Below are 15,716 nucleotides of genomic sequence, written 5' to 3' on the forward strand. Positions count from 1 at the left end.
CTATGCACTCAAATACCTGAAGACCATTATCTTGTGAAAGCACCACACATACCCAAAAATCAAATTGTTTTATATTCAGGTATGTCACATTTCAGTAAGCAAAAACTGACTTTACAAAATAGCACCAAAGGGTTGATATTCAAAGTGATTTAACCAGGCTGGAGTAGTTCCTGTCCTTAAAACGTCACACTGGCCAGCCTAGGAGTTCAGCAGCACCTAAGTATTATTTCTCTTTGGCCTTTAGTTCTTAATATACTTCTTCCTGGTGGCTGCCTCTCTGTTGTGTGGGCAGAAATGAATTCTTTATTTCCTCCCTTACCATATTGTTCATCCCTCTCCCCAACCTTTTTATTTTTATTGCAATCCATTGATTCCCTCTTTCCCCATGTTCTCAATTGTCTTTCTTCACGTTTTGACTTACTCTTTTGGTGTTGATTGTTTGTTTTTACCCTAATTTTTTTTTTTTTTAAATGTAAACCGCTTAAATTTGCCTCTTGGTTTTATATTTGCGGTATATTAAATAAATTGAACTTGAACTTGGACAATGTTGCTGAATATCTGTTTTGGCACCCTCCAATTAGTGCAGAGATGGTCCAACGAGGAGTTGGTATGGAGCTGGGACTTTTGCAGACACCGGCAACATATGGTGGCAGTGCGCACATGCTAACAGGGCATGTAAGATCAAATAAACAGCTGTGCTAACTGGTAAACTATGTTCGTACAGCACTGAATACAGTCAGTACCCAGTAGCTTCCAGGTGCCATCAGTGACCTGGACATTCAGGCTCAGTGCCTGAATAGGACCTGGCACTGAATATCCAGGTCTAATTTAAAGAAACACTGAACGCCACCAACCGAATATTAAACAGAATATTTTTAGCTGAACTCAGTACCCATTTTTCTTCTTCTGAAGTCTGTAGTATCTCATTGGAAAATGCAAACTGGCCATAAGGAAAGTCACTGGCAGCCATGATAATATTTGCTCGACTAATGGAATCATTTATAACTGCCCCTCCACTGATTTCTGTTAGCTGGAACTGGTAATGGTGCTTCTCCTCAGGAGTGATATCATCTAGAGCCTAAACAAAAGATAATATAAATCCACTTCAGTAAACCAAATACCATTAACAGTTTCTGAAACTATCACACAAGCTCTACACTCAAGAGAAGCACAGTATTAGTATACAGTAGCTATCAGTGAATGTTACTTTTATCTGTAATAGAGAAACACAATTTTATGGTAAATAAGGAAGTAAAAGGCCTTTCTAGCTTGCCAATTTTGCTCATTTCTGCTCACATCTGTCTGTCATTTTCTTCACTTTTCTGTAACTAAGGACACTTTCTACTTATCCCATGCTTTCTGACCATCTCTTACTGGGTTTGTGTGTTTACCAGTACTTACTGCATCTACTACTTATTGTGTAAAGAAATGTTTCCTAATATTACATATAAGACTATCCAATTGGAATCTCATGCTGTGACCTCTACCTCTAGAACTTTCCCAGTAGAACCTGAACTGTTACCTAAAGTTTCCTTCTTATTTCTTATTTATAACTTTGAAGTATCTGAATGCAGTATTGATACTTCCAAGGTACAGCCCCTTCTTACTTAGTAATAGATTCACTTTAGCATCATACAGACACATTCTTTGTTTAATTTTCCATCCGTCCAGGGCTGTAGGAATAAGAAATTTCTCAATCATAGTTTGGCATATCAGGCAGCTCTTCATGACAATGAATTCCGAATACTGTTGCTTACTACCCATTCTTATGGACACTTCAGAAAACAATTGAAGACCCATCTTTTTTCTAAATATTTGACTGCTTAATGAATTATCTTATTCTATGCAACATGTTTACTTTTATAACTTTTTGTAAACCGCGTTGAACTTCTGGTTGCGCGGTTAATAAGCACAATGTTATGTTATGTTATGCTCACCTACCTGAAGGAGTACGACGGCTGCAGACTGCCTGTCTCGCATTGTAAGACTTCCTGATATCTCTGCAAATTCCTTAACATGTGGAGGAGTTATATTCCAGAGCACTGTGATTTCACCAAAAATTCCCGGGCCACGCACTAAGCTACAGATTAGAAATATTGGTTTAAATGTCTGTAATTTTATGAGCTTAAAAATTTTTTCTTTTTTTAAAATATTTCACAGATTGTGGTTACTGGGCATGTTTCAGAATAAGCTACTTAACTGGTTGAGCTGCTGCCTCTGCATTCAGAAGTTGTGAGATCAAATCCCGGTGCCGCACCTTGAGACCCTGGGCAAGCCACTTAATTGTCCAGTGCCCACAGCTTTGAATGTAAGCTTTGAAATGCCAAAGCCACAAAAAGGCGGTATACAAGTCCTCATTCCCTCCCCTTTCTCTTCTGGAGAGAACTGACATTATTGCCTATGAAATTTAATCCCCATGAAAACCTTTCTATCAATTACTGTCAAACCTAGTAAGCAGTAAAGAAAGCCAACCCTGATGCACATTTATAATTACAATTCTACTAATCCCATTTCTGTCTTCAATGATACAGGCTTTGTAAGGCATATTAATCAATTTGTAAAATAAATCTCCTTTCCTTAATTTACATTTTTTGGGTTTGGCAGTTTCCATTTGTTCATTTTAGCTCCCATCTTAACTGGACCATTTCCCAACTGGCACCACCAGCCTTTATCTGTAGCTTCCTTGGGGGGGGGGGGGGTGTTTTTCCTCTATTTTTTATTGATTCATCTTCTTTCCTTCAGTAATGTAGCTTTTTTAGCAACACTTGTCTCTAGTAGGCAACAGAGCACAATGTACCTCAGAAGTCCCTTCTCTCCAAACTGGATAACTTTTTCATAGGGAGTTAATGCAAAACATCCTGGCAAAGGTTTTTATATAATTTTTTTTTAAAAATCTAGTAAAGGGGACAGTTGCCAAAAGACCTGAACAGTTACCTAAAGAGTTATTTTGTCAGATCTATGACCTATGAAAATTGTATCCCTCTCCCACACCCCCTTTGAAACTATAAACATACTCTGAATTTTCAAAAGTATTGTATGTGCGTATATTTTTTTTAAATCCAGAAAAAGATACCACACAAATTATCAGGTGTAAATGTGTGTGGGTAGTATATTTGGGATAATTCTCAAAATGAAAGTACAACACATGGCTATTTTTACTCTGAAAATCATGCACAGTTTGGATATTTTTCACCAATGCAGGTAATAAGAAAATTACCCCTTAGAAAGACACTTTTCCAAGACACTTATGCTGGTAGACAGTAATTTATTTAGGCAAAATGGTCTTACTTATAATTACTCTCCTGAAATAGCCCAAATTATGGGCTCCTATTACTAAGGTGCGTTGGGGCCTTAACACGCGGAATAGCGTGTGCTAAATTGCCGTGCGCACAAGACCTTAATACCAGCATTGAGCTGGCGTTATTCTAGAAGCGTACTGCGCAGTAATTTTGTGCGTGCGCTAAAAAAGCTAGCGCACCTTAGAAAAAGGAGCCCTAGGTATAGGATTCCACCACACGCATGCCTTTAAAGATAACGTTTTAAGGTTTGTTAGCATCAGGGGGCAAAAAAAGTACATGACATTTGATCTCAAATGTGTGCAATTTAACTCTAAAGTACTTCTACACAAACAGAAAGCATAAAGTGGGTGATTTTAACACACCTACTTTGGACGTCTTAATTTTTCAAGAGAAATAAAACATTGGTAATTTTTTTTTTTAATCTACATAAAATATGATCATCTGGCATCCGGACTACTCCCCTGTTCTTTATCTTCCAGGTGAAACCAAGGGCTCCTTTTATCAAGCCGCGCTAGCGGGGTTAGCGTGTCGGACATTTCATCACGTGCTAACCCCTGCAGCCGGCTAAAAAACTAACACCTGCTCAATGCAGGCGTTAGCGGCTAGCGCGGCAGGTGGTTGAACGCGCAGTATTACGTGCATTAAACCCCTACTGTAGCTTGATAAAAGGACCCCCATGTGTACAGTAGTTCCTGGTGCCCAATTTGGGCTCTCATCCTGGTATTTTATAACACTGTGTGCAAATTCTAGGAATGCCCCTGACCTACCCAACAATTTCCATGTCCACGCCCCCTTTTGTGTTGTATGCATAAATGTACACTGCTATACATTAGCACATAGCAAGCTGTGCACATAAATTCAGATTGGTGCTAATTTAGTTGGGCTCATATCTTGGATCAGGGCCCAAATACTGGTGCCCAGTTTTGGCACCGTATATAGAATATGGGGGTAGCTGTCTTAAAAATTGTCCTTTGTGTCTCTCTTTCATTGTATATTTAGTTAGTGGAAATTGATACAGATTCCTCATTATAACAGTGTGCTTACATTCATTTTAGGAGCTTGCCTTTTCAACTCTGCCACTACCTTATTCCTTTAATAGGGGATTTACTGAAATAAATGCATATATCAGAGAAATGCTGAAACACTTACTTAACAAGAGCAGTTCCATTGTATTTTCCCAAGGGCTCCCCAATGAGAATATCCCTGGATGAAGAAGCTATCCCAACTACTCCAGATGCTCCTTCATCTCCCAAGACTATAATGGTTGCCCCACCTTTAAAATAAAAGATTTAAATGTTGTCTACAATACAGTACTTAGTAATCAGGACACAGAATACAGTCAAACCTTGGTTTGTGAGCATAATTCGTTCCAGAAGCATGCTTGTAATCCAAAGCACTCGTATATCAAAGCGAGTTTCCCCATAAGAAATAATGGAAACTCAGACGATCCGTTCCACAACCCAAAAATTTTAATACAAAATACTGTACGTACTTGTATTGCAAGACCTCGCTCGTTTAGAAATCACTACACTCTTGCAGTGTCAGAGAGAGAAGAACCATCAGCTCAGTTGTGATGATGTGACGCGTGTATACTGTATGTACGCGTATTGCAAGACTTTGCTTGTTTAGAGCAGTCACTATTCTCTTACAGCGTCAGAAAGAGAAGAACCATCGGCTCAGTTGTGATGTGTGTAGACTGTATGTACTCGTATTGCAAGACATTGCTTGTATATCAAGTTAAAATTTAATCAAATATTTTGCTTGTCTTGCAAAACACTTGCAAACCAAGTTACTTGCAATCCAAGGTTTTACTGTAATTACACTCACTTTTAGACTATTGTGCATGCAGACAGCAATTTTGAAAGCCATTTAAAGGCTAGCTGAAAATTGTTCTCCTCAAACAAACCGAGAGAATGCCATCTGTACATTTACCTACGTAAAAAAAAAGAGCTTTCTATGTGCAGATTTGGGGGTGGGGTGAAGGGAACGTGGTATAGAGAGCATGTGCATAAGGAGTAATTCTAACTAGATCACCAACATATTGGTGTGATGCTGCTGCTCGCTCGCTAAGCACAAGGCCCGGATTCTCTGAATGGCGCCGTTTTTTTCAGTGCCAATAGGCACCCAAGCTCAGGAAAAAAATGCAATTTCAATGACTTTTACCACTACCGGTGCCTAAAATATCAGCACTGGAATCGCACTTCTATAGGTGCTTTATGGTGCCTAACGCCACTGTTGGCATTAGGCGCCATAAATCACCAACAGAGGCGCGATTCACATCAAGGGTAGGCACTGGAAATATAGGCCTGGAAACCCCCGGCCTACCTTTCTTGCACTTACCTTTGCTGGAGGCATGATTCTCTAACCAGCGCCATCGCGTGATTGGCATGCAATCAGCAGCCACTGACAACAGCGCTGGTTATAGAATCTGGACCAAATTCCATATCAGCAATTATGTGGTTAGTATAAGTCAGCACCTCGAAAACTGTGTGCAGTTCTGGTCACCATATCTCAAAAAAAGATATAGTGGAATTAGAAAAGGTAGAGAGAAGGGCGACATAAATGATAGATGGGATGACTTCCCTATGAGGAAAGGCTAAAACGGCTAGGGCTCTTCAGCTTGGAGAAGAGACAGCTCAGGGGTGATATGATAGAAGCCTATAAAATAATGCAGGGATGCCCAAGTCCGGTCCTCGAGATCTACTGGCAGGCCAGGTTTTCAGGATATCCACAATGAATATGCATCAGAGAGATTTGCCTGCACTGCCTTCTTGGTATGCAAATCTCTCTCATGCATGTCCATTGTGGATATCCTGAAAACGTGGCCTGCCAGTAGATCTCGAGGACCGGACTTGGGCAGCCCTGAAATAATGAGTGGAGTGGAAAGGGTAGATGTGAAATCACTTGTTCACTCTTTCCAAAAACACTAAAACTAGGGGACATGCAATGAAGCTTCTAAGTAGTAGCTTTAAAACAAACCAGAGAAAATATTTCTTCACACATTAAACTCTGGAATTCATTGCCGGAGAATGTGAAGAAATCAGTTAGCTTAGTGGGGTTTTAAAAAGGTTTGGATAATTTCCTAAAAGAGAAGTCCATAGGCCATTATTGAGATGGCTTGGGGAAATCCACTGCTTATTCCCAGGATAAGCAGCATAGAAATTTGTTTTGCAACTTAGGATCTACCTAGATGCTTGGGACCTGGGTTGGCCACTGTTGGAAACAGGATACTAGGCTTGATGGACCTTTGGTCTGTCCCAGTATGGCAATTCTTATGTTGTTATATGACAACTATGTCAATGGCTGGTGTAAAAGTCTGACTAAATGCTGCAATTGTGTGCAGAACTGGCTGTATTCAGGAATCTTAGTTCATAAGTTCTAGGCTAATCCCGACACCATTTCCTTCCCATATGCATGCCCCTTTATAGTTATACACCAGGGATCTCAAAGTCCCTCCTTGAGGGCCGCAATCCAGTGGGATTTTCAGGATTTCCCCAATGAATATGCATTGAAAGCAGTGCATGCACATAGATCTCATGCATATTCATTGGGGAAATCATGAAAACCTGACTGGATTGCGGCCCTCAAGAAGGGACTTTGAGACCCCTGTTATACACTATTCTACGGATTCTATAAAGACTGCCGAAAATTGTGTTCAGATTCTAGACTGGCACACACATTAGTTAGCATGCTCCAATAATTTAATTATTGGAGCTAACGAGCACTTAATTTGCACTAATAATGATTTAAGTTGCAATCTGCTTGAATGCCATTTTGCAACAATGGGCACCTAAATTGGATTGTGTGCAACTCAAAAGAGGGATGGCCATAGGATGGGTGCGGGCAGGTCAAGAGCATTCATAAAAGATGCACGCAGTGTTACAGAACACTGAGTATCTGCCTGAGGGTGGGTGCGCGGTCCGGCAGGAGTTGGGGGGAGGGTTGTGTCCAGCAGGAGAGATTGGGCATCTCTCCTGCCAGTAATCGCATGGGTGTTTGGGTTGGGGGTTGTGTTTGGCAGGAAGGATTGGGCACCCTCCTGCCAGTGATCGCGTGGGTGTTCGGGGGTGGGGAGGTTGTGTCCAGCAGGAGAGATTGGGCATCTCTCCTGCCGGGGAAGATTCGGGAAGGTCATGGAGGATCGTGGCAAGAGAGATTGAGCATCTCTTCTGCCGGGAAAGATTCGGGGGGGGGGGGGAGGGGTCACGGGGGATCATGGCAGGAGAGATTGGGCATCTCTCCTATCATGATCGTTGCAGGGGGTGGGGACAGTTCCAGGATTCTATAACCGGCATTGTTTATGACAAACGCCGGTTAGAGAATCCTGCTTTTAGGCAAAGGATTGGCCCCCTCCCTCCTTTGCCTAAAAGGTCTTGTTTTGAGCATTTGGGATGGGTGATTTTTTGATCGGGAATGTGTTGTAAGGATATACGTAGTGACGGTCTGGGCGATTAAACTGCTGAACTTAGAGGTAGGCCATTCTCAAATTAAACCTCATTTTGGATGGGTTTTATTTTTAGAATGAACATTTCCCTGCTGCCTACTTTCTGCACCTGGGAACTTAGGCCAAAAGGGGACTTAGACATTTCTTTTGATTATGCCCCTCTATGTTACTATGTAAAACATAGCTTCCCCTAGTGCACACCCAATTGCAAATGCAATTAGTACATTATCCCATGCTAAGTGCACTTTATTTGGTTACTGCATTGAGAAGGAAAACTTTGTAATTACTGTAATTTTGCTTAGAAAACACATATGCTAAGTGATAGCATCTGGCTCTTAATGCAAGGTTTCCATATCAGCCCCTCTGTGAGGACAACTCAAGGATCAGTTTCCTTACCGTCTGTTAGGGATATCTCTGAATTATCAGCAGATAATAGTTGAATGGTATATCTCTCTTCACCCTCTAGCACTCCATCTTGTATTGCTTGCAAATTAATAGTCTTGCGGGACTCAGTCTACAGAAAAAGAAAGAAAAGATGGGAGACAAAATGGAGTATAGAGCCATTCAAGCTAGGAAGTCAATTTTTTCTATAGTTCAAAGACTAGTCAGTGACTTGTCTTAACTTGCTAAGGGTTGGTTATTCCTGGACACATGGTTTATGGCCTAATATAGCTGTTGCTTTGTTATCTCTTATGAAATATTGAAGTGTAACCAAATAAACATATCTACATATCCATTTTGTGTAACCATTAGTAAATTTTTGTAACTTGTTGACCTTATTTGCTAATTATTATTATCTGTAATAAATACTATATATTCCCACATTGGCATTATTTCTTCATAGGACAAAATTACTAGAATCTTAGGGCCACCATAGGTGCAGTCATACTTCTTGAAGACAAGTCCAGAGTAATTACTGTCTGAGTGATTTTCTGTATTGTAATTGTACTTACAGGTGCCACCCAGCCAAATTTATTCCCAAAATGTACTTGCCCCAGACTTCCACTCAAAACCATTCCCCGTCTTATTCCTGATTGGTCCTGACAACCAACTTCCCAGTGCCAATCAGATTCATCCAAATCTGCAGGCTGCTACCTTCCCTCCCTAGCAGCACCTCCTTAACATCAATTTGATGCATTCAAACATCTACCTTTAAATCTCCCCTCTACCTCTTCTCTAAATCCTTTCTAGCACTCCCTCCCCCCACCTCACCAATTATTCTTACTCCAAAGTTTGGCAGCAGCTCAGTCATGCTAAGGCTGAGCCTGTTGGCTTCCCTGCTGCTTTTCTTTTGCTTGATCTTTGTGTTGGCAGTTGGACATTGCCTCTTGTTTTATCTTCAATACGTGCTCATTTTACATATCACGTTTGGCAGACAGGAGTACACATATAGAAAGTTTGGGCAGGACTCACACTTATACACATAACTTATAGCATATTGCAGGTTGCATGTGCATTTCCAGCATTTAGGGTGTGAGCACTTACATCAGCTCCTTGGCTGGCATAACTGCTCACACTTAACAGCACATCCAGTATATCTGGTTACGTTAGTATTCTATAAAGGAAAAGAGGTACTGTACAAACTTTTCCTTATAACATATGAATCACATCAATACCCTTCAGGTGCCTAAATTATACAGTAGGCGCACCGGTAAAGAATTGACTTTATAGACAGTGGCATAGTAAGGGAGTGTGCAGGGAGTGTGGTCCACTCCGGGCGCAGCTTTCCTCTTTAATTCTTTATTGTTTTTTCATCATATAACAATAAAACAAGTCATAAGGAAAATTACCATGGAAACAGAAATATAGCTAATTAGCAAAAAACAAAACATTCCTGCATAATAATTAAAGGTAAAATGATACATTCCAAAGTTAGTTAGTCCACAATAAGAGGGACGGAGCTATAACATGACTGAGTAAATTTTACTATCAAATATAACTTAGGAAAAATTTTTTTTTTAAATATTCTTTATTCATTTTCAAAATTACATTAAGTGTAAAATATATTCATTCACAGTAACAATAAATATATCACTTATAAACAATCATTGGTACATTATATAAATTTTATCCCTTCCCCTTTCCCATCCCTCCCATCCATATCTTCCATTATTATATAATATATGTAATAAGAAAAATACCCCCCTCCCTATATCCTGAACTGATAATTAAAAGGGAAATAATTTTACTTAATCCTTACAATATTTTGTTAATGGTTTCCACACATCCTGAAATTTCTTAAAGTATCCCCTTTGTAAAGCAATAAATCTTTCCATTTTATAGATATGGCATAAAGAATTCCACCAAAAGTTATAATTTAATCTCTTCCAATCCTTCCAATTATATGTAATTTGCTGAATAGCAACCCCAGTCATTATTAGTAATAATTTATTGTTGTTAGCAGAAATCTGACTTTTTGCTCTCATTTCCATACCAAATATCACAGTATCATAAGATAATGCCACTGGGTTATCTAATAAATTATTAATTTGTTCCCAAATTAATTTCCAAAAATTCATAATATATGGGCAATGAAACAATAAATGATCTAAAGTTCCTACTTCTAGATGACAATGCCAGCATCTATTAGACAAAGAACTATCTAATTTTTGCAACCTAACAGGGGTCCATAACGCTCCATGTCAGTGTTCTTCAACCTTTTTACACCTATGGACCGGCGGGAATAAAATAATTATTTCGTGGACCGGCAAACTACTAAGACTGAAATTTTTTTTTTAAAACCATCGCCGCCACGTCCCCGCGAGCTCGGTCCCACAAACCATCTGATCCTATCTGCACAAGCCTCAAATAGTTATAATTTTATATTGAACATATTTTATTAAAGTATAAAAAGAAACAATATTCTATACAATTGTCATTTTATAAATACAAATAATACAGTGCAAAGATCAACAAAACCCCTGTCTCCCCTCCCCTTCACATATATCCCCTCTACTATCAAGAAAACGGAATAAGCCAAATTATTACAGAATGCTACACAAATATCAAGTAACAGAATACCACAGTCACACATGACAGGAATGGTGTTAGGGGAGTGGAACTAGGGCAACTGCCCCCTGGTCAGAGAGATCCCTAAGCCAGCTGGAAGCTAAAGAAGCACTGCCTGGGCTTTGCACTCCCCAATTATGTCTAGCAAGATACATATTTCAAATCTGATATATTTGAATCACAAGATAGAAATAAAATTATTTTTCTACCTTTTGTCATCTCTGGTTTCTGCTTTCATTGCCTTTTCACTCTCTTCCAGCCAGTGTCTGCCCTAAGAACATAAGAACATAAGAATTGCCACTGCTGGGTCAGACCAGAGGTCCATCATGACCAGCAGTCCGCTCACGCGGCAGCCCTCTGGTCTAAGACCAGCACCCTAACGGAGACTAGCCCTACCAGCGCACGTTCTTGTTCAGCAGGAACTTGTCTAACTTTGTCTTGAATCCTTGGAGGGTGTTTTCCCCTATAACAGCCTCTGGAAGAGCGTTCCAGCTTTCTACCACAGAACTTCCTTACGTTTGTACGGAATCTATCCCCTTTCAACTTTAGAGAGTGCCCTCTAGTTCTCCCCGCCTTGCAGAGGGTGAACAACCTGTCCTTAGCTACTAAGTCTATTCCATTCAGTACCTTGAATGTTTCTATCATGTCCCCTCTCAATCTCCCCTGCTCAAGGGAGAAGAGGCCCAGTTTCTCTAATCTTTCGCTGTACGGCAACTCCTCCAGCCCCTTAACCATTTTAGTCGCTCTTCTCTGGACCCTTTCGAGTAGTACCATGCCCTTCTTCATGTACGGTGACCAGTGCTGGACGCAGTACTCCAGGTGAGGGCGTACCATGACCCGGTACAGCAGCATGATAACCTTCTCTGTCTCTTCAGTCCAGCATCTGCCCCTTCCATTCACTGTCTGTCTTTCCTTGCCATCTCTCCTCCTGCCCCCCCCCCCCCCAATTTGGTCTGGCATCCATCATCTTCCTTTTGTTCCCCTCATGGTCTGGTATCTCTATCCTTCCCTCCCCCCTGTGGTTTTTAGCATATCTCTCTTCTCATTTCCTCCACTCAGATCTGATATCATTCTCTGCTCTCTCTTCCCTTTTCTTCTCTGGTCTTCCTTCTCTATTTTCTGCCTCCATCTAAATTAAATTCTTTCTTACTATTTAGTCCCGTTTCCCTCTTTTCACTGTGTCTACGCACAGCTTGTCACCCCTTTCCCTCACCCCTCCATTATCTTACTATTTTCTTCCCCCTTTATTTATCTCCTCCTTCCATCCAGTATGTGTTCTTTCCCCACTTCCATTCAGCATCTGCTCTCCCCTCTCAACTGACATCCATCTGCCTTCTGCTCTCTCTCCCTTCTTCTCACTTCCATCATCTGTCCCGTTCTCTCTCTCTCTCATCTCCTCCATTCCATCATCTGCCCCTTCGCTCTCTCTCTCTCTCCCCCCCAACTTCCATCATCTGCCCCCCTTCCCCTCACCTTTGTGGGTCACTTTCTTTCCCCTGAGGGTGGCTGTCAGAGGGGAAGCTTTGGCCGAGCAGAACCGCTTGCAAGGAACAGTGGAACTTACTTGATTGATGTCGAAGCTGGGGCCTGTTGCCGCTTGAAGGAAAAAAGGGACCTGCAAAGGCGGGAGGAAGGGAAACCTCCAGGACAGCTGCTCTTTGCCCTCCTTCAGCGGCCCAAGAGTCCAGACCAACAGCGGCAGCTCTGTGTACTTCTAACTTCGGCAGAGCTGCCCCTAATCAATAGTTTAGCGCGGTTTCATGAGGCAGCCTCGGGGCCTTTGATAGCCGGCCCGCTTCGATGATGCGATGTGGGCCGGCCTAGCAAAGGCCCCGAGGCTGCCTTATGAAACCGCGCTAAACTATTGATTAGGGGCAGCTCTGTGCCGAAGTTAAAAGCATACAGAGCTGCCGCTGCTGGTCTGGAGGTGCGGAGACAAGGCAGGAGGCAAACGCGGTGGAAGGCAGGAGTCCCGGCACAGCGACTGCAACAGGAAGTTGCAAGTCAGCTGACGCCGGCCTTTCGTTGTGGCGGGGACCGAATCCTTCGCGGACGGGCAAGATTTTGTTTGCGGACCGGCACCGGTCCGCGGACCGGCGGTTGAAGAACTGTGCTCTATGTAACAGAAAAAACCAAGTTTGTCTCATAGATGCAGACACCATACATTTCATCCTTCAAGACCAAATTCGTGGCCATTGAGATGCATAACTTAGGAAAATAAAGATGGCACTTGTTAGTTCCCGAGAAAATTCAAATGAGCAGATTAACTGGAGTACAACACTCATGAAGCAGGTATAGACTGCGTGGAAATAAATTTAGATAATTGCTGCGGCTCATAAAATACATATCTATTAACTTTATATACCATTACACATTTACATGGATATCGTAAAACGAAGGTTGCGCCTAACCACAGTACCTGGGGTCTCAAAAGAAGAAATGGCTTTCTTCTTTTCTGGGTAGGTTTAGATACGTCAGGATACATTCTTACTTTATATGACATAACAGAAACATCTCTATATTTAAAGAACAATTTAAGTAACCATTCCCTATCGGAATCAATGGCAAACTGTATCAAAAGAGTAGCCGGAACTTGGGCTTCATTATCAGACCTCTGTAGGAAATTAGTTAGGTCAAGACTATCCGCAGACAAATTCTTCTGATTAGTAACATGGGATTTTATTCTCACAAGCAAATAATAAATTTTAGAGAGGGATGGATATGAAGCCTCTGGTACTTTCAAAATCTCATTCAAGTATCGCTTAAACATATCTTGTGCTGAAATAGAAAAAACTTTGGGGAAATTCCTAAGGGCACGGAAGCACCCCTTCTTTCCACCCCCCTCGCTCGCTCACTCTCTGTTTCTCTCCTTGCCGTGCGCGCCCCTTGCCTTCCCCGTAACTTTTTGGCAGTCTCTCCGACATCACCTCCGGGAACCACGCCTAGGAAGTGACGTCAAAGGGGAGCTGGCACCGATGTGGGCAGCATGCTGCTCATGCCATAGAAGTTTGAAAGGGAAGGGGGTGTGCGCGACTGGGGGGGAGAGGGGCAGAGGGAGGGGGGGCACCACCGCCCCGGGTGCTGCTTACCCTTACTATGTCACTGCGTGTAGCCCTCATTTGCAAAACTACTTTGTACATTTGGACAGTCCTTACTGGAGTTCAGCAATTGCATTAATAATGAGGTAATGCAATGCGTGGACATGCAAAACAGCTAATTATATATGAAGTTATGAAAACTGCTTGCTCAAAAATCTCTTTGCAAGATAATTTTCACTCCACCCTAAGTATAAATATATTTATGTGTTGTCCAGAGGAAACTTCCATGCATAAGGTTGTTTTTTTTTTTAATCAGACTGATTTAAATTCATTCGGAAATGAAGACAAAGAAAGCCTCTGTGTGAAATTCAGCCAACTTTAGTTCACTAGTCTCTAGGTCTAGCAGACCATTAACTTGATATTAACTAGGCACAAAGACATTCTTAGTGAGAGGGTAAAGTTGGAGGGAACCCCTGAATAGAAAATTAGTAGTACATAGGACTTGCCTTTTCAGTCATGGTACATAGGCTTATCATGCCACTGCGGCTTGCAGTGAAGCTGAAAGGTTTTTTTAATTATAAGGGTTTTTTTGACTTATTATTAAAAATTCAAGGTTTATATAAAATTAACATTTGATGTGCATGCATTGTCAAATATTTCAAAGTTATGCCGTTGGTAGTTTCACTACCAGCAGGGCCTCCCAAGGCGGACAGGTTTCACTTTCAGTGGAGAAGTCAGACTAACAACAGCAGATGGCCAGTGTTGGAGGTGGAGGATCGCATTTGATGCGACGACAACAACAACATCTAATTTATACTGCGCATCAAATTTATACTGTGCAGAAGAAAGGCCCGGCAATCTTCTTTATTCTGCCACAAAAACTTGATGATTTTCATCAAGTCGCTAGGACTTGAACACGAGTCAATAGCACCTAACAGGACTTGCCTAGTTTACCTGACACTGTACTAGATAAAGCTTTAGCCATGCCCTCATCTTCCAGGACAGCTCATGGCCTATACACCTCCTCATGCCCAGCATCTCTCTTTCCTTTCCCCTTATACCTCATACTTCAGCACCTCTCTTTATCCCTCCTCAGGTTTCCAGCATCTCCCCTTCTCTCCCCCCACAAGTTTCTAGCATCTCCCGTTCTCTTCATTTCTCCCATCATGTCTAGAATTTCTCCCACTTATTCCCTTTACTTATTTAAACTGGGCTTACGCCTCTTTTCCTCTACTGTTGCTGGCGTGCTGTACTTCTCAAAAATTGTGATCACTCAGTGCCGGACCTTCAGCTTATTATGAGGATAAGCAGTATAAAATCTGTTTTACTCCCAGGGATTTTGCCAGGTAATTGTGATCTGGGTTGGCTACTGTTGAAAACAGGATACTGGGCCTTCAGTCTGTCCCAGGTATGGCAACTCTTCCATTCTTATTTTCATATGCCAGCTTTCATGTTGGAGGGGGGCAGGACATGACATGCCTTTGAGCTTCAGCATGAGCTTAAAGGTCCTGACCCAGGTGCTTACAGTTTTTAAGTTCCTAGGCATTCCAGCTATGCACAACAGCTGTGCCTTGAGTTCTGCGGACCTAGGTGGGCTGACCCTGGTAACACATCACTGCTAAAGATCAATATAACTGAAACCAGAGCAGTCTGAAATTCTTACTTTTAGGAATGAAGCAAAAGCTGGAAATAAGATGCTAGTATTTGTACCTCATTAAACAGAAGAGTTCCATTTAGAGGACTGAGGTCATATTTAGCTGCTTCTTCCAGCACCCATATAATCTGTGCTGCTCCCAGCCCACCAAAACTCCGCACTATAGTCAGCGACACAAGGCCAGCTGGATCATCAGAAGCTTGAGGCTCACGAACCTTGACCTTAAACAGAGAGTATGATGAAAGCAAAAGTAAAATTATCCATCTGATCTG

General features: G+C 41.7%; 1 protein-coding gene across 1 annotated transcript in view; it reads right to left on the reverse strand.

The window, feature by feature from the left end:
* The window catches only part of ADGRV1 (adhesion G protein-coupled receptor V1), a 786,618-nt gene that overhangs the window by 444,307 nt on the left and 326,595 nt on the right, over positions 1-15,716 (reverse strand). The window contains exons 59-63 of the mRNA XM_033919809.1: positions 15,501-15,665; positions 8,140-8,257; positions 4,449-4,572; positions 1,942-2,080; positions 893-1,078 (exon numbers count right to left, since the gene is read on the reverse strand). Coding sequence (XP_033775700.1) covers positions 893-1,078; positions 1,942-2,080; positions 4,449-4,572; positions 8,140-8,257; positions 15,501-15,665 — 732 coding nt within the window. The remainder of the gene's footprint in view (positions 1-892; positions 1,079-1,941; positions 2,081-4,448; positions 4,573-8,139; positions 8,258-15,500; positions 15,666-15,716) is intronic.

The sequence above is a fragment of the Geotrypetes seraphini genome, chromosome 1 (assembly GCF_902459505.1).
Source record: "Geotrypetes seraphini chromosome 1, aGeoSer1.1, whole genome shotgun sequence".
Lineage (NCBI taxonomy): Eukaryota > Metazoa > Chordata > Amphibia > Gymnophiona > Dermophiidae > Geotrypetes > Geotrypetes seraphini.